General features: G+C 46.5%; 2 protein-coding genes across 12 annotated transcripts in view; both read left to right on the top strand.

Moving 5' to 3' along the window:
* The window catches only part of SEC31A (SEC31 homolog A, COPII coat complex component), a 40227-nt gene extending 24808 nt beyond the window's left edge, over positions 1 to 15419 (top strand). The window contains exons 21-29 of one of the 11 annotated variants that reach the window (XM_015624544.2): positions 1567 to 1659; positions 2313 to 2442; positions 3470 to 3823; positions 7440 to 7487; positions 8968 to 9026; positions 10909 to 11181; positions 11571 to 11690; positions 13756 to 13827; positions 14692 to 15419. In XM_015624544.2, coding sequence (XP_015480030.1) covers positions 1567 to 1659; positions 2313 to 2442; positions 3470 to 3823; positions 7440 to 7487; positions 8968 to 9026; positions 10909 to 11181; positions 11571 to 11690; positions 13756 to 13827; positions 14692 to 14871 — 1329 coding nt within the window. In that variant the 3' untranslated portion in view covers positions 14872 to 15419. The remainder of the gene's footprint in view (positions 1 to 1566; positions 1660 to 2312; positions 2443 to 3469; positions 3824 to 7439; positions 7488 to 8967; positions 9027 to 10908; positions 11182 to 11570; positions 11691 to 13755; positions 13828 to 14691) is intronic. The other 10 variants (XM_015624546.2, XM_015624547.2, XM_015624549.2 and 7 more) reach the window with 10 other exon arrangements.
* Positions 15420 to 17824: 2405 nt separating this feature from the next.
* SCD5 (stearoyl-CoA desaturase 5) overlaps positions 17825 to 22862 on the top strand; it is a 30216-nt gene continuing 25178 nt past the window's right edge. Inside the window, exon 1 of the mRNA XM_015624557.3 lies at positions 17825 to 17914. Coding sequence (XP_015480043.2) covers positions 17825 to 17914 — 90 coding nt within the window. The remainder of the gene's footprint in view (positions 17915 to 22862) is intronic.

A 22862-nucleotide genomic window follows, 5' to 3' on the forward strand; every position in this document is an offset into this window, starting at 1 on the left:
TTTGCCTTCTCTCCAAGGTGTTAGCAAGGTAGATTTCAGAAGGGACAAAGCCTTCATAGAGGATTTACCTTGCTAACCCCATTGCATATGATTTTAAATGCATCATCATTAATAATCAAGTCTACTCTGCTGTCTGTCTTTGGCCTTCTTCCTTGTAACCAATGAGTTGTCCTGAGAAGCAAAGCTGTGTATTTCCTCTTTGGCTCTGGAGAATATCAGCTCTCCTCTAGATGTTGAGATATGAGGAAGGCTTTTTTAAACCAGAGTTCCCTCTTCCACTGTTTCCAGAATGCCTCAAGCAATTATTTCAGCAAGCCCTGCTTATTAATTAAAGGCTGGGTGTATCACAACCCCATGAGTTCACTGGGAGTTAAAACACCCTATATTGCTGGCTTTTCAGGGAGTTTATCCTCAGCAGGAAGGGCTTGAAGGGGACAGGTGTCAGTCAGAAAGGTTCCAGCTGATGAACCAGAACGGAGAGAAATGACACGTTTGAGTCTTAGGGTACTTGCTTTGTTTGACTTCCTTTTAAGAAAGAGTGTATGTAGGACTTTTTCAAGCTTGAGGCAGCCTTTGTTTAACTGCTGTCCCAAATGGGAACATGTTCTTAACACCTGGATTCCTTTCAGCACAGTTTTGTTGAACCCTCCTTTTCATCTGAATAAACCAGGCGTGAAAGAGGATGAAAAAGTCTTTTAGATACTCAGGTGATGAGTTATGCAGGCATTAGCAGTGGCTGTTGTGCAGCTGACTGCACCATTAGCTTAGCACTGTGTGGGGTTAGAGACACATGGACTGAAGCCAGCTGAGCCAGCCAGGGCTGCAGGGTCACAGCTTTCCCTCTGCTTATATCCTTGAACCCCAGCCGCATGTCCTGCTGTTGGGCAGCATGCCCACTCCTTGCTCAGGAATGTCACAGGCACTGGAAGTTTGTGATTTCTGTCCCATCAGAAAGGTAGGAGTGGTTGTATGGAATTGAAGCTGTTTGGAGTGCCAAAGAAGGAGGAAAGGAGCTACGGGAGACTGGCTGGGAAGCAATTACCATTAAGATGTGTATTTGTGCATGTGCAGGAGCTGAATATCAGTTTTTAACCTTTTTAAATAATATTTTAACCTTTTAAAATTCATCTGAAGCTCAATTTAAACAGCTCCTTTTGTGTGAGGCATATGTTTGAAGTTAACATGGAACCTGGGGCTTGCAGCTGTAGTTAGTGATGCTCACTGTCATGGACCAGTTATGGGGGGACTTCTGCAGTAGGAAAATGTGTTGAAAGATGGAAACCTGGCTGACTGGCACACACATAACACTGCTCTTGCTCCACAGCCTGCTGCAGCTGCAACTCCACTGTGCTTCTTCCTCACTCTGCAATTCACTTTGGCTCCAGTGCACAGTGATTTTTGTCTGTCTTGAATGCAATTCCCTTCTTCCTCTGAGATTTTATGGCTGTTACAAGTGCCAGCATGCAAACCTTCTTGCATTCACTTCTTTGCATCTTGTTTTGTGAAACCCTTTAGACTTTTTTATTGTTTTGTTTTCCATGATTGGTATTTCTTTGTTCAATTCAGGTTAGAATTGCCCCTACTGTCACTACCTGGAGTAACAAAACTCCTACTGCCCTTCCCAGCCATCCTCCTGCAGGCTGTCCCTCTGACACACAGGTATAACCTTCATTATTCCTCTCTGAGCCTCTGCTCCACCCCAGTATGTCCCCTGGTGTAATCTGTGTTCTTGGTACAGTCTGGTACAGATAGATGGAAGGAGCAGCTCCCATGTGTGCTCTGGTTTTACTCCTCTGCATCTCCTTACTTTTTTTTCACCAATGCCCAGATGACTCGCTGGGCTAGAAAGTCTTGAGTGGGAGCTCAGTGTGACCTGAGTCTCCCCAGCCCTTGCCCCACACTGGAATATTTGAAGTATGATTTTTTCTTTCCCCCTTTTCTATGGAGATTAGAAGCTTCAGAGTTATCATTTAAATTCAGTTGAAAGATGGCAGGGTGCTCTCAGGCAGCCTGAACACCAGGCAGCCCTGGCAGGGAGCTCTTCCTTGTGCAGGCAGGTGTGTGCTGCTCTGCTTGCTGCTGAAGTCACTGCACATCCAGCTGTGCTTTTGGTGCTGTGCTGGGCACCCTAAGGCACTAGGGTGGTTGGAGGCATTTGCCCCTGTGCTGGTGATTCCCCTCTTCCAGGGAATGTGGTTTCAGGCCTTGAAACTTGAACTCATCATTTTGTTGCAGTTCTTCAGCACTGCATTACCATTACCCATTAAATACTGTTTCTCCCAACCATTTTTCCTGTAATCTTTTTTTGACAGGGAGACAACCCACCTCCTCCAGGGTTTATTATGCCAGGTGCTGTTGGCCCCAGCATGCCACCACAGCAAGCCACATCTTCCAACTACAGCATGTACTCGCAAGCAGGAACGCGGCCAGCGTACCCACAGAGTGAGTAACAGCAGCTTCCCCCTCTCCCTCCCACCCAGGTGGGCCAGCATTAACTCAGGGATAACCAGTCCCCTCCTTGTGGTTGAGAGCATCCAGAGCAAGCCAGTTCCACAGTTCTTGTGGGGTGGACAGAAAGGTGAGGTGACATCTGATCGTTGTCATTTCTCGGTGGGGTCCAGCCATCAGAAACCCTCTTGTCAAACATTCCTCCTCTGCTGAGGTGTCTACCCACAGCTCTCAGACTCACTCCTCAGCTGGCCTTGCCCAAGGGTGTGCTAGGGTCAGAAACTCCAAAGTCTGAGTCTTGGGAAAGCAGCACAGGCCTGGTAAGGAGAGACACAGCTCATCTGTGTGCAGTTGGGCCATCCATTTCTCATTGCAGCTCCATGGAAATGGATGAGGGGATGAGGAAATGAGGGCAGCAGTAGAAGTGAGTGAAGAAGGGGGCAGAGCCCTGTCTCACTCAAAGCAGAGACTGAAAGCAGTACTTGCAGTACTCTATGAGGGAGGAAAAATGGCCACAGATGGGCAGATGCAGTGAAATTGGACTGCAGGGCCCACAGTGAAAGAAAGAAAGCCTGTGAGCTTAGATTCCCTTCCAGAGTCTGTATTCATTTCCTTGGCCTAAGTTTTCCCTTTGTGAAAACCTGGGACAGGACTTTCCTTTCTCTGAGAGTCCCTGTGAGGATTGCAGTGGTCCAGAAGAGAGCAGTGTCCATGTGTCCCAGCCCCACCCCAAGCAGTGTGGTGGCTCTGGGCTGGAGGGTGTGTGTGGGAGACCAGCAGTCCTTTGAGCCAAGGTCATCCTCTCTGTGCCTCCCTGCTCCCAGTGACAGGCTGGGGATTTGAGCAGCCCTACAAGTGCAGGCAGAGTTGTGGGAGCCAGGATTTGGCTGGGCAGGTAAGTGGTTTCAGTGGGTAGGGGCATGAAGAGAGGAGAGTCAAGGGAAGAAGGAAGCAGAGGGAGATGAAACCCGCTGCTCTGTTATGATCTCACTGACTGACTGTTTTTTCTCCCTGTTTGTAGCGTATCAGGCCACACAGCAGTACTCCTCTGGAACAGGGGGACCAGCTCTCTATCAGCCTCAGCAGCCTATTGCTGCCCCTGCTTCAGCCTCTTACCCCAGCCCTGCCCCTAACACCGCCCCTTCCTACCTGCCCTCTGCCCCTGCCCACTCCATGCCCTCCCCGCTGTACCCCGGGCAGCCTCAACCCTCCCCAACCAGCCTGAATCCCGTCTCTTCCTTCCCTGTTCCTCCTTCTGGCACCTTTCAGCATGGCAGGCCAGGACCTCCAGCAACTTCTGTGGCTTATGCATTACCTACTGGACCAACAGGTACTCTGCCTGCAACCAGTGACCTTCCTGCATCCCAGAGAACAGGTCTGCGCTTGGACAGGGGGGCAGGCAGGGAGGAGGAGGGAGGGGTTTGGTCTTCACCCACTCTGTTAAATATGCACTTTTTTCCTTGTGAATGCGCTGTAAAAAGTTTGCTTTTGAGTAGAGATCAGTTCAAAGCATTTCTAAACCACATCATCACCCCTGTGCATCTGTGATAGGGCTGTGTTGGTGCACTGTGGATGCCAAATGCAAAAGTTAAGCAGGGAACACAGTCTGTGTGAAACTAAGTCACACAAGCTTCTCACTCTGGCCTGAGAAAGCATAATGAAAAATCCAAAGAGTCCTTGGTAAAGGACAGCAATCTTTGCAGGTGTTGTTTAGAATCCTTGTTGTTTACTTGTAAGAAACAGCCAAGGGGTGCTGTTCCAATTAACCAATGATGGTGATGTGTTGCTTTGATGACCACTGAGAGTTTTACCTCTCAGACCTTCTCAAACCTGTCTATAAATGAAGATCAAGAATAATAAACTTTTCTCTCTTGAGCAGTGCAGCTAAGAGAGTCTTGTCATGCTTCTCACCGTTCCCAATATAGTGCAACAGTGCACTAAGCAGCATGAACAGTCACCTTTCTCTGGTGAGCCAGGCCTTGCCACAGTCACAAAGCTTTTGTCTTGCCCAAGACAGGATGCTACAACAGGCTTGTTATGAGGCTGTTGTATGCCTTGCATGGCTCATGGCTCAATTTTAACATTGGTGTCAGAGCCTGCGCTGTGACTGGAGAGCAAAGTACAAAAATGAGCAAGGTTTCCTAATCGCTGCAGACAAGATGATCCCAGTTCTTCCTGCTGAATGATTTTGCAGATGTGATTTGTCCATGTCCCTGGTTCTTGAGCAGCCTTTTAAGCCCGGGATTGGCAGCATATTTAATTCAAACAGCATTTCCCGTGGCATCAGCTCTTTTTCATTTTTTTGTCCCTAACCTCTTACTGTGATGGGATTTACTGTGGCTGCAAATGCCTTAAAAGATAATGAGAAGTGATTTAGAAATGCTTTTAAATGTCTCTTCCCTGAATGTCAGTTAAAAGCATGTGTGTGTGGCTGACACTTTGGAGCACGTTGGAGCATGCTTGGTGAGAGAGCACTTGCTGAGGTGGGGCTCCATGTCTGCTTGTGACTGCCTGGGTGTCACTGCTGTGGGATAGTGACCTTGCCTGCCCTAACAAACCTGTCCCTTTACTTAGCAGCCTGTGAAACAGCAGCTTTGCATGTCAGACAGTGCAGGAAGACAGCAGTCCTTTTCTAAACCTGCTCATGAACATCCTTCGCATCCAGGTGGTCCAGCTAAAGGGTCAAGGAGCAGATCTGGGAAGCAGAGGGTATAGGGAACACTGGGCAAGGTTTGAGGAGTGTTTTGGGGATGTCTGCTCTGCTGACAGCCCCTAGTGTGCCCACTATCATTCCCTCTCCTATTTTAAAACTCTGTTAGGTGTGTGATGCAGTGCAGAAAAGGCATTTTGCCTTTGGCAGCATAAATCCTATGGGTAGGTGCTCCTGTTGGTGTCCTCAAGGCTGGCAACTTACATACCCCCTTGTGTTTGGGGGAAAAATGGTGTTTTGCTACGTCAAAAAACAGGACTGGTGTAGGACTCCAGAGGACTTGCCAGAGTTGCAAGGGGAGAAAAGGCATTTTCCATCCACCATGCAGCCGGATTTGGTGTCCTTTCTGGTTTTGGAGGTTCTGTACTGTGACCTCTCCTGACCCTACATAACAGGGCACGTCAAATTTGAATCTCTAAGCCAGAGGAATTATTGAATTGGACTGAGGGAGAGTTGTTGGATAGGGTTCTGGGCCTGGGATGTCAAGCAACACATTATAATGCCAACAGCATAGCTTTTGCACCTCCAAGTAAATGCAAGGAACAAGAAAATTGTTCTTTCTTATCCGTTTTACTACTCAATTGCATCACTGGCAGGTACTTCAGATCTGCTATGTGCTAAGTTTCTTGCAGTGACATGACATAGTCCACATGGCATCCTCAGAGTGGGTGAAGCTCTTTTCAGAGCTAAAAGTTTTTCATATTAGGTTTTTTATCAAACTTTCTGAGAACTATCAATGCTGCTTCTGTTCTTCCCAGCAGCTATGGTGAGCAGAGTAGCCAGAACAAAGTGTCAGACCTTTAGGAACCCCAACTTGGGCATCCTCTCTGATTTCTGCAGCCTTAGGCTGAAATGCAGAGGTGACTGCAGGGCATGGTGAGGTGCTGAGTCCAGGATGACTCATGCATACACACAAGTGATGATTGCAGCTGGAGAACGATGGCAAAAAGATAAATTGTGTCTGAAGAGCACACTCTGTTTTCTTCCAGTGTTTAGATTACACCTTTCAGAAAGCATACCGACAAGAACGAAGAAATCCTTGTTTTCTAAGTGCAGCAATGACAAAGTACATGCTTAATATGCTTAACCACATTTTCTGAGCAGCTGCACTGCCTAGTGGGGGATGCCTTGGCATGAGGTCTTGTAGAACCATTGAGATGCACAGCCAGGAGTAGATCTCACCTGTAACTCGGAGTGTTCTGGTGCAGTGGTGCTGATGCTGGCAGTGGTGTGCTTTTGTGCGTGGTGATGATCTTACCTGGGAACATCACGCTTCACTATGCAGTTGTGACTCATTTAAAGGCAGGAGGAAGGAAAAAGTATCTCAAATCTGAACTCTTGAAAAGCACCTGACCTTTGAACTGGCTTGGATTTAAAGATGCATGTAAAAAGGAAGAGTTCTGTAAATATTTTCTGGTTCTTTGCAGAGGCACATAACATCAGTATGTTAAGCTGTGCTTAAAGCTTCTATAAGCAAGAAAAGCCCACATTTAATTTTATTTTCAACCCCTCTCACGTTGTTTTGTGATGGAACCTGCTTTCAAGGGAGTTCTAATTTTCAGCATCTTGAATCTTGTTTGAAAATGCAATAGACCAATCCTGAGCTAAAGGCAGGGTTTACACCAGAAGTTATGAGCAGGCCAACCCCAGGGACAGGAGTTATCCCCACAGCCCCTTTCCTCTTTGGAATGGGGAGGGCTTTATTGGCTACATTTTGCCATTTGGGTTTGTTGCTCAGTCTGAGCAGGCAGTGTGTCTTTTTTGTGTGACTGTGAAGTTGATGTGCAGACATACTTGGGTTGCTGGGCTGCATGCAGTTGAGAGTGTGCCTTGGTTTGAGAAAACACTTGGGGAGATCCACCTTAAGGTCAGATACTTCAAGCATCTCTTGAAAAGCTTTCTGGAATGGTAAAAAGGTGTTGAGAAGATTGTGACTAAGAGTAATGGTCTGTCAGCTGCACTGGAATAGAAAATGGAACCACCAGAAGAGATAAGAAAACGAGCCTGAACGCTGCAATGTTTGCTATAAACAGCTACAAATACTGATTTACTGCATGGAAAGAGCAACAGGCTTGTTTTGGGGGAAGGTGGACAAAAGCAATTCTATGGGGGTGGGTTGAACAAATGACTTGTCTCCAAGTTGGCGTTGTAATTAGGTTAGGTGTTTTTTTTCTGCTGATGCATGTTGTGAAACTAAATTGCTGGTCAAATTAAAGACCAACTTCTTTACTATTTTTGAAGAAAAATTTTTTTTTTAGTTATCTTTGCATTTTGTCTGCAGAAAGTCTTCCATCTCAAGACCAGGCCTCTCCCTTCGCAGGTGAACTAGGTACCACCTAATCTGAAAATAATTACAGCCACTACATGAAATTAATTGAACGGACATCAATTATGCAAATGTTCTTTAGAGAACATTAAGTGTGATGCTGTTTGCCAATTAGACTTTAATCAAATAATTTTTTAATTCCTTAATTGAAACCAATAACAATATATCTGGAGTTTTTAACCACAGAAACAAATTATTTTAAAATATTTTCCTTTTTTTTAATGCAAATTGTTCCAGGAAATTAACAACAGTAAGAGTCTGGGAGATTTTCTTAATATGCTACTCCTATCAGTTGGACTCCCTGTATCTGAAATACTCTGGGATTTTCTGGATAGGGAGGAATAGAGGAGGCTGCCAGGAGATGGCACTGCCTTTGGTTAAAGAGAAAGCAGATGTGAAAGGGGTTTTAAATAGTTTTTCATTTACCCCTTTAACATGCTCTGGATGTGGAACTTGCTTGACAAAAGCCCGGGAGCAAATGAAATTTCAGATAAAGTGAGCAAATTCTGCAGTAATGTTAACTTGTGCTGTCGAAGGTAAATTCATCATCTGCTAAGTGAAAACACTGTGGTGAAAAAGTCCATTGAGCAGGGATTTGGTTTTGTTGGCTTTTTGTGGCTTTGTGCAACAAACCCTGATTATTCAGGAGGCCGCAGTAATGCCTGGATGTAATGCTGTGGGCCCAATTCCATGTGCTCCGTGAGGAGACGGGCAGCTCTTTCTAATGCACTAATGGGAGCTTTGGGGTGCAAATCTCAGCTTGCAAACAGGGGCTTGCTCTCTTGGGAGAGCAGAGGGTTTGCTGCAGAGCAACATCCCAGGCTTGGAGTGAATCTGCTCAGACATCCTCTGTGCTTCCAGTTGCAAACAAATCACCCCTGGTACAGAAAGCCAGATTTTTCCATCTTGCTCAAGCAGCTCTGCTCTGATTTGGGGATGCAAAGCACCCAAATCCATGCTGTAGCTGGCAGGGAAAAGCTGGGTTTATGGCTCTTTTGTGTTTCCAAGGTGACTGGGTGAACCTGGCCTGAAATGCTTAAGGCCTCTTATGCCTCTTTTTGTGTGTTGTTTTGTGTGGTGTTGCTGGGGAACTTGATGTACAAATGTCGTGGATAAGCTCTCTTCACATACACAGTATGTGTAGCAGAGCTTTTTTGGGCGTGGTAGGCCCTCCTCAAAGGCATGTCTACTCAAAGCTTTTTTTCCGGCAAGAGAAGAAAAAGTTACTAACTTGAGAACAGTTGGTTAAGATCCCAAGCCTTGCTCAGAGGGCATGGAGCCCAAAGGGTCTGATGGCAGGGATGCTGGGAGGCTCAGGCTGGCACAGGAGATGTTCTGGCCCTCAGGGAAGGGCAGAGGAGCAGGCAGGTCAGGGCAGGCTCTGCCAGTAGAGCCATAACATGGGTCTGGCCCAGCTGAGCTTAAGAAGGCATCACTGCCCTCTTCCCAGGTACTTAAAGTCTCTGTTTTCTTTCTGTCCCAGGGCCTCAGAACGGCTGGAATGACCCTCCCACCCTCAACAGAGCTGCCAAGAAGAAGAAGGTACCTTAGGAAGTCCTACCTCAACACAACTGAGTGCTGGTCACTTGAAAAACAATAGTTTTAGCTGCTCCTGGGAAACCTGTTGTCAGGAGAAGGGAAGAGAAGGGTTAGCAACAAATACAAGCTGCATCTCATGAGCAGAAATGGCCTTGATGTCTCTCTGATACTTGTTATCCCTCTCAAAATGTCTAAGCCTCTAAAAAGATGGTGGGTTTTTGCTGAAGTTGTGGTTGTCAATAACAACATTGTTTGTGGTTTGAAGCAAATACTTCTGACTCTTCATCTGCAGTAAAGCAGCAGAGTTTTGCAGATGACACTTAGGCAAAATGAGGAGGCTGTGCAAATTGTTATAGATTATTGACATTGCTGGAGCTGAAAGCAATTTATCCTGATTAAGGACTTGACCCTGAGAGATCTGTTGAGAGTAAGACAATTTCCATGATGGAGATAATGTAGTTTTGCAATATGGATTTAAATTGCAGCAGCCCAGGATAACTAGGAACACTTTGCAGAGCAGAGTGAGCCTTTTCATCCCCTGGTGCTGCTGTAGCCTGGAGTATCCCCACAGCAGTCAGTGTTACCCACTACTCTCTGACCCTGGGAAGCAAGAGTTAGTCTGGGGCATGTAAATTGTGGGGAGAACAAAACATTAGAGCAGCCAAGATAAGGTCTGGGTGAAGGCAAAGGCAGAAGTCTTCCTTGCCCCTTTGGCTTTTGGTCTCTGCAGTCCAAGGTGAAGAAGCTTTTGGAGGCTGGATAGAGAACTCAGTGTTAGAATAACTGCTGGAGCAGAAAGCTCAAGCAGCAGCCTTCTGCACACAGGGTTTTTGCTACTTCTGTGTGTGTCACAGCCAGAATTTCTGCCATAGCCAAGGCTTGCGGGTTGGCTCCTTCTAAATGAGGAATGTTTGTTGCATTCCCTGTTGCGTATTTAACAAATCTGTCAGTTCTGCTTCTATGTTTGTTTCCCTTCTGTCCACTGTCTGAGGGGTGGTGTAGGATATTACAAAGTGACTCACCACATGGACTATTATAAAATAGAAGAAATGTCTGGCATTTCAAGCCATAATTTTCAGCTGTTTTCTCCTAAGAACTTATTCACCACTCAAAAGTTGATTGCTGTGATTCATTTCTTTTATAATTGACTTTGTTGCTGGATTGGGAATTTTTTTTTTTTGTCCCAAATCACTAGCTTAATTCTAGCACCATTCATTTGGGTTCTGTAATCATCCCTTTTTTTTTTCCATGCCCACCCAAAGAAATGTGCATATTCCCATGGAAGCCCTTTCTGTTGTTTTGATTCCTTCATGATGTGTAGCAGAGAGCAGTAGCTCATTTTGTTGTTTCTTCCCTCTACCAAATGTTTGTGAAACACCCCTGTGTAAAGACTGGCAGATGCTCAAGGATGAATCTGAAATGCCCTGGTAATCTGCCTTAGTGCAGACCTGTGTGCCAGAAACTTGAAAGGCTTTCAGAAGCTTTACTGGGGCATGTTGCTGGCTGTGACCTACGTACTGCTTGGACAAAAATACACCCTTGAAAGTGAGACACAAAAGTCTAAATATAATGACCCAATAGTAAGAATAGATGTAGGTGTGGGTTAGTTTTCTCTTCTAATAGTGCTGGTTTGGAGGGAGAGTGGCTCTGATTTGAGGTGGCTGTACTCAGCTCTTGTGGCCAGAGGCAGGCTGGGCTGCCCCAAGGCGCTTCTTGCTGTGCAGCCAGAGGGAGGGGTTTGGTTAGCCAGAGCAAAATTGTCTGCCCCTGTTATTTCTGTATGCAGCACTCCCAGTTACTGTGGTTTGGGATGTCTATAAGAGCTGGGTGTTGTGCTGTGCCTGCAGCAGCCACACCAATATAAATGCCCTGCTTTTCTCCCCAGGTCCCTGACAATTTCCTGCCCCCAGTGCCCATCACCTCCCCCATCATGAACCCGCTGGCAGATCCACAGTCTCAGATGCAGCAGCCCCAGGCTCCAGCACCACCCAGCAGTGCACCCAGCTTCCAGCCTCCACACCTCCCTGCCGGGCAGATGGTGCTGCAGGGTGGCTTCCAGCCTGCTTCCCAGCCCCTGGGGCCATCCATCATGCCACCCACCGTTTCCAAACCCAGCACGGAGGGTGCCCCAGGGGCCCCGATTGGCAATGCCATCCAGGTAATGTAGCCCCAGCAGCGTGTGGGTTTGTGTGTCCATCAGCAGAGCCTGCCAGACAGGATCCTGTTGTCCAGGCTTTTCTTGTAGCCCAAAGTGTACTGTGGAGTTCCTAGGCACTGGCTTTGCACCGTGCTGGCATTTTGCTACTGTAATCTCCACCTAGATGCCACTAATCCTATAGTCAGTACGGGCCAACAAGCTGCTTCCTTCTGCAACTTTCACAGCTTCCCAGAGGGAGCAACAGCAGGTGCTGGTAAAGTCACCTCCACACACCCACAGGGAAGAAGTAGGAGTTGTGCCAAGCTAGGTAACAATGCCACTCAGTTTAGCTGAAAACAACATGTGGGCACAGTGACCTGGAAAAGCCTCACCTGTTCTCTGTTGCTTAGCACGTGCAGGCACTGCCAACAGAGAAGATCACCAAGAAGCCCATCCCTGAGGAGCATCTTATTCTGAAGACTACCTTTGAAGCTCTCATCCAGAGGTGCCTGCTGTCTGCCTCAGATCCGGTAGGTGATTTCTGATAACAGACTCATCTCAAAGGGAAGGTTAACAGTTTAACTCAACCACTGGAGCTGGATAGGAAAAACATTTCCCGTGGCAGCCAGTACCTTGTAAATGAGCTATCCCTCCCAAAGCTTCTCATTTATTTCTGATGGCCAGTAAACAGCATGCCACCACAAAGCCCAGGTGCTGACTGTTCAGCTTGTGCCTGCCACATGCTAAAAGGTGGTGCTGGTGGCATGCAAAGGACTTTGTGCACTGAATTTGCTTTGTCAGCAGCACACACTTGTGTCTTGTCAGTTCAGTATCACTTAATTGTTGAAAATCCTTTATTTAAAGGCTGTAGAGCTCATATATGTGTAAGTGTTTGTATGTATATCTAGTGTATTCTGCAAACCCTTTGACCTTTTCTTCCTCTAAGTGCCCCTTCCCCCAGACAGAAAATGAAGGCAAAAGCATTCCACTCATATCTGCACCTGGGGATTGCTTTTCTGCTCTGTCAACACATTTTGCTTGCTTCTTAAGTCTCTGATTTTCTTAGGCAGTGAAAGTGTTTCAGCCCTCGGAGACAAGAGACACCACCCTGACTGTACACATCAGTTATTGTCAGAGCAAATACAGGCACTGCTCAGCTATTGCATTCTAAAGGGGAAAATGGGAATGGGAACTAAAGAGCGAGGAGAGCAACCAGTTTGCACTTCTACCTAGTTGCTTTGGCTGGGGAGATGTCTTGCTGTTTCCTAGATACAATTTATTCCTCTCTGTCCTAGCTGACCATCTGTAAAACGAAAATAGCATGTGCACCTTTTCATGGGTCTTGAAACAAATGTTCTGTGGTCATGCATATGAGAGTTAGGCAGTCCAAAAGAACTGGGGGTTTCTTACCTGCTCCTCCTGGGGTACCTTTTCCTTAGGTATCTCAGTTCCTTGATGGCATAACTGCTGCTGAGGAGTTTTCTGCATGTGGTCCAAGATCCATGTGCTGTGTTCTCCTTTATGCCATCTGAACAGCTTTCCCTAATTTCTAGCACAGCAAGCAGCCAGCAGTTGGTTTTCCCCCTTGAGCTAGAGCATTCCCACAGGCTTTATTTTCTCCAGGCAATTATTTAATCCAGAGAAATGCTTCCAGTTGCCAAGGAAAATGACAATTATCCTAAGTGAAGATGGATTGATGCACAGACTGATTTAGGAGGAAATTCCATTGCTCTTGTGCATTGATGCCATTTTTACTGCTGTTGGCCAGTTGAGCAGTTTTTGGTGCTCCTGCAACTGTAACCTTGATGCTTTATTCCTGTTTTATTACTTTGGAGTAATATCTACAATTTTAGATGTTGTTTTAAAAAATAATAAAAAGTGGATAAAAATTGGTTTTTCCAGAAGCTCAGCTCCAGGTGAAATGTACTGGGTTTATTTTAAGAGCCTTTGGTGGCAGAATAATTCCAGGCACATCAGTGGGTGGTTTACTTTATAAAAGCCACAGAAGCACAAAGTGTCTGTAAGGACAGATTGGGTTAGGCTATTAGTTTTTCTGTTGACTCTAAAAACTTACAGACAAACTGCTGGCTTTACTAATCACATGAGGAATAACATAATTAGGATTTGCCATAAATAATGATTGAGTTGTACACACTTAGAACTGGAGAATCTGCATGTGCCCTTAAGCTCTCACTAATGTTGCTGGATACTTCATTCCAGTAAGAATTTTATCCAGTTATCATTATGCTTTTTCAGTGAACCATAGAAAAAAAATCATACTGTAACTCAGAATTCTGTCACTTATCAGCTATGCCAGTGAGGTTTGCAAATCACAAGTGGGTTTTGGGGTGCATCTCTATGGTTTTCTATTTTCTGTAGAAAACTTAAATGTTTACATGTGGAGAACTAGAGTCATGTGGTCTTTCCTAGCAAAATCAGGGGAGGAGAGTCCAGAACAAATAATCCCAATTATGTGTTAGGAAAATGTTGTTGAGAAAGAAATTTGATGTGCTGCATAGACCTCTTTGCAATGATATCACATTGGTCTGGGGTTCTTAAAATCACCATGCTTTGATGTATTTATTTGTCTTGCAGCAAACCAAGAGGAAACTGGATGATGCAAATAAACGCCTGGAGTTTCTGTATGACAAACTTAGGGAACAGACAGTAAGTTCTGTTTTACTACCCCCCACCCCTCAATCACATATGGCAAATTACTTCATTGGTGCAGTACTACTTCTGCAGTATGTACCAGGTGCTCATTTTTTCTTTGGGAGTGTGCTTCAAATCCATTTATTGGAAGTTTGCATGGCTTTCTTAGAAAACAGCCAGTTACTGTGCTTGGTCCCACATGCCTGTGCAGACTTTACAGTGTTGTTTTGGGGTCATGTCATGGGTTTTATGGTGCTATGCAGAGGCTGTGCTGAGCCAAAGAGCAGAGCTCCTTGCAGCAGGCACCATTTCTCTGCTCCAGGCAGGAACTGAGACACACAGCCTGGGGTCAGAACAGAACCCAGGGGATTTCAATGTTGCAGGCTCACTGACTTCACTGGAAGGCAGATGTGCAAACACTTTTGAAGATCTAGTAATTTTCCCAAAGCCTTCCAGGAGGCTTCCTTTGGCAAAATAAAGGACTGTGCTTAAATGTCTTAGTACCTTAAGATTAGAGTGATGTAATCCTCTTGTTGTCAGGCCATGTTTGCTGAGCAATTAACCTCACCCAAAGGTGTAAAAGCTCAGCTTAGGTTCTTCTGGTGCCCAGAGTCTGTCACAGCAGGTCTCCCACTCCAGGGAATTGCATCCAGGGGCTGGCAGGAAAGGCTTGCAGGGCATAGCAGTACTTCAGAGAAGGTCCATTCTGGTTGAAGTCTATTGTTAGACTGTTCCCAGTGTGGTGTGGCTCTGAAGATGGCTATCTCCAAAGAAAGGAACTAAGTGCTGCACCTTCCTGAGGGCCAAGCACTGCACTCAGAATTTCTCTTTTTCTAGTTTTCCCTTTGTGCTGATCTGCCTTGCTTGCCTTCCTTGCAGCTCTCCCCAACCATCATTAGTGGCCTGCACAACATTGTGAAGAGCATCGAAACCCGCAACTACCAGGAGGGACTGAACATCCACACACACATCGTCAGCACCAGCAACTTCAGCGAGACCTCCGCTTTCATGCCAGTCCTGAAGGTTGTCCTCACCCAGGCCAATAAGCTGGGGGTGTGAGGTAGCCCTGCACTTGCAAAGCCCTGCTGGTTGCTTTCCCAAAGAAGTGCATTTCTGCGGCAGACATGCGGGAAATGGACCAAATGCTCGTCCTCACAGCATGGCGCAGTAGAGCTGACAAATGGCATTACACTCTCCCTGCAAAGTACTTTGTTCTAGAAGGGCTGTGGAGCCCTGGTGCTTTTCTTCTTATTTTAATCCTTTTCCCATCCCTAACGATTCTCATCTACAAATAGTATATTTAATGGATGATGTCCCACGTTGTCAATTTTTAGGTGCATGTTACGCTGCTAAACAGTGGCTTTTAATAACAGATGTATGTGTTGAAACAACAAGATAGGTTGTGCATTGGACCCTAAAACAGATTATTCCCTTCCACCCCACTGTTCCTTATCCATCAGATTAAAAACAGTCTGATCATGTTACCAAGTGTATTTGGTTTTTCATTTTATGAAGCTGCTTGCAGTTCTGTTATCACAATTTACATGTTAAATAGCTTAATTGTGCACTGGGGCAAAAGAGCAAAATAAAAGCTAACGTGATATTTTCAATAAATGTAAATTTATTAAAATTTGTCTTTATGAAGTGCAATGGAGAGATCTTGAACGAGTACAGTGGGGCTGCATTCTGTTGTGTCCTGGGCATGAGAATACTTTTGTTTTTCCTCTTTTTATCACTGAAAGGTCTGTGTAGAGCACAAAGAATCAGCAGTTGGAAGAACTGTCTGGCTTTGGGAAACAAAAGAAACTGTTTTGCATGAAAACAACCTAAAATATCAGTGCTTGTGGAATGTAGATTTGGCAATGCATACTGCAAGAAATCTCAATAACGATGTAAATCAATGCTGACTTCTGTGACTTCAAACAGATTTGTTAGGCAAAACAATTGTATTTCCTTTCCAGAACTTTTGTACTTCATCAGCTTTTCAAATTGGTGAACACAAGGCTTCACCTTGGAGTTACCTTATTTCAGGAGTTTAAACAACAGTTGGAGTAAGTTTTTTGATCTGCGTTATAGGTTTCTAAGCAGTGTTACAAGTATTCTTGTATAAATGTACTTAGAGTAGTGTATTCAGCACCTTTGTGTCTTGATCCAAGGTAGAAAAGTTTTGAAAGAACACATTCAAAGGTAAACAGGAATAAAACAATTTTTTTTTAAAAAACACTCAGTAGGGTAAAAAGCAGCTGTGCTGGCCTGTGCTTCCTGTGATGCACTGCTCAGCAAGGAAAACAAAAAGCAATTTCAATATTTCAGGACCCAAACAAGCAGATAGGAGGTAGTACTAGAGGAATTGAGGAGCTGGCCTTTCATATGCTCTCCTTGAGTGTTTTTGGGAGTTCCTCTGGACATGGATCAGGAGTGGTGGCATGCACTGGCACTTGTGAAGGACAGGCAGATGCTTCATATTTTGGGAAGCTGGTTGTTTCTGGCAGTGACAACTGGGGAGAGTGATGGTGGCAGAAGGGCATGCCCTACAGTAGGTGCAGGGTTGTGGGCAAAAGCCCTGCTGTAAATTGGAAGCTCTTAAGTTGGGAACAAGAGCAGCAGGATGTGAGAGTAATTAGCTGGGAATATCTCCTTTGTAAGATACGGCTTTGTAAAAGCCAAGGAATGTTTAATGACACAAACCTTCATGAGACTTGCATCCATGTCAAAGAGGATGCCAAGTGAGAAGGGACTCAGCAAGGCACACATGACAGGGACATGACTGAAGAGTTTATTTAATGGGAAGAAATTAAATTTTGCTTGTTCCCCTTGTGATGAGCACAAGGCAATCAGGTTGACTGGAACTAGAGAGCAGTGTTGCATGAAAACAAATGTTGTATGAGCTGGCCAGGTGTAGGTTTGGTCTGGAAAATGAAGGGGTCTAAAATGAGACCAACAGGTGTAAGAGGGAAACGAGGAGGGGTTTTGAGGTGATAGTGTCCTAAGAGTCCCCTGATGTGGCACCATGGCCTCGACACTCAGCAATGGAGTCATCTCCTTGCTGAAAGGAAAACTCTTCCACCTCAGCCACTGTCAGGAGCTCAGGACAGAAACACAGCACTGCCCGAGTGCATAACAGGAGTGGATGCAAAAATCTGCTACTGCTCTCCTGAGAGCAGCTGAGATGAATTATCAGTTATGCTGCCGTCTGTTCGTATCTTCAAGGAATGCCAAGCAATTAGCCACCCATCTGATGGGATAAATGCAAACGGCCATCTTCATTTACAGAAGGCAATGAAGCCTTGCCAAGTTGTGCTGGTAAAATAATTTGGCCCCAAATAGCCTAATTTTGATCTCACTGAGTGAGAAGAGATTTGTACCTTTATAACACCAACCAAGCTGCTGCTCTTTGAAGCCACCCAAGGCTGCAGAATTATAAGAAGGGATGGAAAGAAATTGAAGGATGTATTCTGAGGAGTGTAGGTGTTGTCTGGTGGCAGCTGACACGAGGAGGTACCTTGCTACTTGAGTGGTCACCATCCAAGCAAAAGAGCCAGCAGGAAAGGGCAGAGTTAATGCAGCTGTGTCCTATTTTCTGGAAACAGGTGGGGATGTAACAGTGGCAGTACTGCAGAGAGGCCTGGCTGCAGGCAGGACATCCAAGTTAAGCACTTGAGTGAAAACCTTTTTGTGCTTGTAAAGCTCTGTTATAGATTTAATTTGGTTTTGCTGGCAGAGGTCCAAGGTCAGCATTAGGCATGAATGTTGGAAATTAAATTGCTGCTGCCTTTCTAGCCTGTGCAGAGTTTACATCAGTTTTTTTCCTGTGTTGTGCCTTCTGGATCACAAAGATCCCAAACATGAAGATTGGGAATGTGGGTTTACAGCATAAGTAACCGTGTTTTTTCTGCCCAGAAGGAAGCATGTGCTAGGCTGACTGGGCTAATGAGAGACAAGGGACGGGGTCTTACTGCCAGAGCTGTTTCCCCAAAAAGCTGTGGAGGGGAGGGGGCATGTTTTGGGAAGCATGGCAGAGCCAGCATGCGGAGCAGTGGCACCACTCCCCAGAGTTCTGCAGGCTGCCCTCAGCTTCATCCTCACCTCCACCACCATGCTGGTACTTGGCTTCAGCAGCACCAGCCCCTCGGTGTCATTAGCCTGGCTGGAGACCCCTGTATGCTTGAGAGGGGAAACAAAGGAGGTTCTATGTCAGGTATTTCTCTCTCCTACCTCCCACTACCTGTGATCCCACATGGCTCCACACCCCAAAGTGTTTGGAGGCACCCATTGCAAAGGCAGAGCAGCAGGTATAGAGCCAGGCACGGCTGAAAGCTAAAGGGAAATGCAGCCAAACATCTGCCACCAGCTGACAGCACCTCCCCTGCAGGGAATGCTGAGCGTCCTGTTGAGGTGCCTGGTGCTGAGCTGAGTCGCTCAGCCTTGAACAAGGGCCAAGGCCATTGCCAGAGAATACTGAGGAATGTAATAAATACTGTCCTGACACCAGGAAGAGTTTCAGCACATCCAGTCTTAAACCGGTGATCTCCCAGCCTTGACTTGCTGTCTGCTGGGTTGATCATTCCCATGTTTCCTCTGGCGATCCTGCAGATCAGCCAGATACATCACCAAATGGCCAGTCAGCAAGGAAGTATGGATACTTTTAATGCAATCTTCACACAAAAGAGGCTGAACTGATTAAAATTCCTCTGAGCTTTAGAGCTACAAGTTATCCAGAAGAGCATCTAATTAAGAGGGGATTTATTATGAAGCACTCCAAAAAGACAGCTGCAGCTGACCTCACCCAGTAAGTCCATGCCTACCTGGACTGCACACAGAAGGCTTCTTGAGAAATTGTTGCTCAAATTCTTTGCCAGGTACACAAGAAGCACTTCGATCCACAAAATTGATCACATATTTCTTGTCCCTCTGATGTTTAAGACTTTGTTTTCTTCTTTACTTAAAATGTTCATTTGAAGGATGCTTTGGGGTCATTATTTTTCATGGGAAAAGAAAGAAAAGAAAAGAGAAGAAAAGAGAAGAAAAGAAAAGAAAAGAAAAGAAAAGAAAAGAAAAGAAAAGAAAAGAAAAGAAAAGAAAAGAAAAGAAAGAAAAGAAAAGAAAAAAAGAGAAAAGAAAGAAAGAAAAGAAAAGAAAATAAAAGAAAGCCACTGTTGACAACGTGTTAAATAGCTCTGCACTAAAATGTGATGGCAGCAGGCAGGACTGAGTACCATTAAAATGATACTCAATGTTCACATGAACCATTCATCACCTTTCATCATTACTGCCCTCTTTCTTTCTTCCAGGCAGAGAATTCTAGAATGTTTAAAACACATCAAAAACAATCTTGGGTTTAATTATATGGTCTCTGCTGATTCAGTTGCCTCAGGAGGTGTAGTTAGTAATTAATTAGCTCAGCAGACTAATGTGCTTTGTAGCAACATCACTCATTAAGCCACGCTCTGCTGGGCCCAGGCCCATCAGGAGTGCTGTGCCGAGACCCACTTGGGATGGAGATGAGCTGGTGTGTGCCTGCCTGCCTGTGCCACACCACTCTCAAACCCTGGCAAAAGCCTCCCTCTGAACTCCTTTGGGTGGCTTTCTGAAGGCAGAAAATGGTATGGTCAAATAACTGGACAAGGACAAATAAATTCTGGAACTATGCAACATTAGGGGTCAGTTTTTGATCTTTCTGAAACCTTCGTTATAATGAAAGATGTGAAGGCTTTCAGGCCCTTTGCAGCCTCAGCTCCAGAGGACCATCCCAGGCTGGCTCACCCCAGTAAGGCAGAGAGCCTCTAGGCCTCATGTTACTTGGCAGTAAGGATTTTTGGTGTCCCAGGCATCAACCTGACAAGCTGCTGCTGCCCACGCTTGCACTGACACACAGAACACAACAGGCAGGGGCCGTCCACAGGTGTGAGTGCATTCCCCTGCCTTTCTCCCTGCAAAGTGAGGAAAGAAAACAGGCTTTGTCCAAGGGGCAGTACCTAACTCCAGCAGCAGTGCTTAACCCCTGCAAGTCCATGAAGTTTTCTGCTGGAATAGGAAGCTCCACAAAATGTCTTTGTCCTTTGTTCTCACGTTGCTTGTCTGACACTCAGTGGTGCTGGCAGAGTAACCTATGACCTCCTTCCTCCCAGCCACACAGAAGTATCTTTGTGGCACAGAGACAGCTGTCCCTGTCAGCAGTGGGAATCTGCCAGTGAGGTATTCCCAGGCCGGTGTCCAGAGCAGCATTTCACACCCCAGTGCAGATGATGGATGAGCCCTCTCTCGCTGGCGAGGCTGAGAGGATGTGTGCTCACTTGTGGGGTGCACTGAAGCACTACTCAGAGCCCGTGCCAGTGTGTTCAGCAACCTCTGGTGCAGCCTTTCAGCCAGGCTCAGTCCCAGGGGAAATCACACTCTTGCCTGCTCCTGTGAGTGGATTGGAGTCTGCAGCACAGCCCTCTCACCAGCAGTGAGGTCTGAGCAAGAGCTGTGTGAGGCAGACCGCACAGTGAGATCATCTGAAGTCAGTGCACAAGACAGGAACAAAAACTACTCCCTGGACCACAGCTCAGTGCCAGCTGCCCCTTTTACCTGCACAGAAAAGGCATTGTTGCAGCAGCGGAGGCCAAACTCAGCGAGCAAATGGACAGACATTACAGGAAAAAGTCCAGCTGGAATTTTTGCCAGCAAAAGCAAGATGTGAAGACAAGAGAGAAGCTGTCACCTTCCTCTCAAAACACTGCCTTGAGTTCTCATTTTCAGCACGTCTACATTCACCATTGGGTACGGCAGACAAAATCAAGTTGTTTCCAGATCTCTAAACTACACTCAAGTTTTTTTTGTTTTTTTTTTTTTTTCCCAGACTTGCACATCCTGTGCTTTTAAAAATATGAACCCTGGAATGTTTATTGAGAAAATCTCTTTTTAACTCTGTTGCTGTTTTGGTTGCAGCTCCCCAGGTTTTTTTCTCTAGGCAATTCTGGCTCGCTGAATGTTTTCCAATATTATTTTTTTACCAAGGGAAGTAAGATCCAGATTTGCAAAATCTTTTCTTTGCATTTCTGAGTATTAGCAAGGCTTTAATCTGAAAGTCCAGACCTCTCTCTGCTACATGTAGTCTGGACATTATGATCTATGTAGCCAGGTACATTTATTCAAGAATGTAGATGTCACAGCACCATGTCCCAAAATATGCTGCTTCCCACAGTCACTGCAGTGATCATGGGACAAATGCTGATGCTGTCACTGAGTTGAGACTTGCCCAAGCAAGTGATTTCTGGGATCAGGGGAAGAGTGATGGGCTCCACTCTTGAGGAGTGACAACATTCTCAAAGGGGATACTTTGGTCTGCCTTGGGCTTCCCCTGCTCCTCCATGAGGACCAGCAGCTCCATGAGCATTAGGGTCTGCTCTGGAGCCATCAGGGCTGGGTCCCACATAATATCCCCCTTACAGTTTTGCTGCTGCACTTGCCAAGCTTTCTCTGCATGCAGCCAGCTTCACTTGGGGAGGGACACGAGGACTTCTCCTTCACAGAAGTTACCTGACAGTGTCACCCTAAGCATCAGCACTCCCTACACACAGAAGACCTGTGGCCACAGCAGAGCATTTTTCATGTCATCTTTGTTCACCTGCTTTCCCTGCTGTGTTTGCTACTCTGTAAGCAAACTGCTGGGAACTAGAGATAAACGTGGGGTATGAAACTTACAGTATTGTGTTTGAAGGCTTGCAGAGGGAACCTTCACAGATGTGTTCATCAGGGACTGGAATTAGCTGGAGATCTGGCAAGGCAATTTGTTTGTGTTTGCCTCTTGCCAGGGTGACAGGAATGTCTGTGGAAGGCAGCTGGGAGGCTTCAGTGCCACTTGCATCTGCATGAACATACAAGACTAACATCTATCCTGTGCCATGCTTTAACAGCCTGCAAAACCAGGTCAGGATGAACAGTTACATCCTGCCTTTTCAGAGAGATGTGCTCCCTGGGTCTCCATACTTCCTTGCTGCCTGGTAGCATTCCCATTTCATTCACCTTGAACCCTGCCATTCCTGCCTTAAAGACTCAGGGCATCCTATCTGTGGTGTGCAGAGGTGAGCTTGGGCTGTGCAGGTTCCTTCTGTGTGGTGTGCCCAGCAGCAGCTGGGGAGCAGCTCCTCCTCCCTCCTGTGTGAGGGATGGGGGATTCTTCCTGCTCTCAGGCACCGAGACGAGACGTGGAAAAATCATTAAAGCATTCTCCTTCTCTCCTGCCTGCCCCCAGCATTGGATTGCAGAGTCCAAACAGGAAGATGAGTATCAGGTATTAGATCAGTAGTAGGCACACTCACAGCTGACCTTGGGCTCCTGCAGGAGGTCAGGGCAAGAAAGCATCAGCGCAAGTTAAATCACCTTCTTCTGCGGTCCTGGCTCAGCAGCTCAAGGACATGGCAAGCTGTAAATCGTGGAAAATCTGATCCCAGCCAGGGAGGAGGGCTGCTGGCACTCCTGGGCCGCTCCCTCTTTCCCTCCAGTCCTCCCAGGAGCATTCAACACCAAACGAAATGCATCACAGGCAAACGTTTAATCTGGAACCAGTGTCTGGTTCCCACCTCATGACTTAAACCCTCTGTATGCTGCTTGTGCAGGATGTTCCTTCCCCGCGGCACCTCGCCACTAACAGCGAGCAGCTTTCCGCCCGCCGCTCCTCCGGGCCACCCTTCTGCCCCCGGTCAATTGTCACTGACAACACCCCCCGGGCATCCCCGGTGTCCCGGGATCCCTCCTCCCCCCGCAGAGCTGGCAGCGGGAGGTGGCGGCAGCACGGGGGGACACAGGGGAGGGCGGCCCCACGAAACCGCACCTGAGCGCTAAAACAACTCTGCATCGCCGCTCCATCCGCGCTGGGACGGAGTAAACAGCAAGTGTGGCAGCTCTTCCTTCGGGAGTGCGCTGCCGACAGCTCGCTGGCTGCCTGCGTGCTTGTTTTCGGCGCCCACCTTGTCACGGCCGGGCAGGAAACTTTACCCACCACCTCTCCACCACCTGCTCCTCCCTAGCGCCAGCGGCACCTTTCACTTGGATGGCACCAGCTTCCA

The sequence above is a fragment of the Parus major genome, chromosome 4, assembly GCF_001522545.3.
Source record: "Parus major isolate Abel chromosome 4, Parus_major1.1, whole genome shotgun sequence".
Classification (NCBI taxonomy): Eukaryota; Metazoa; Chordata; class Aves; order Passeriformes; family Paridae; genus Parus; species Parus major.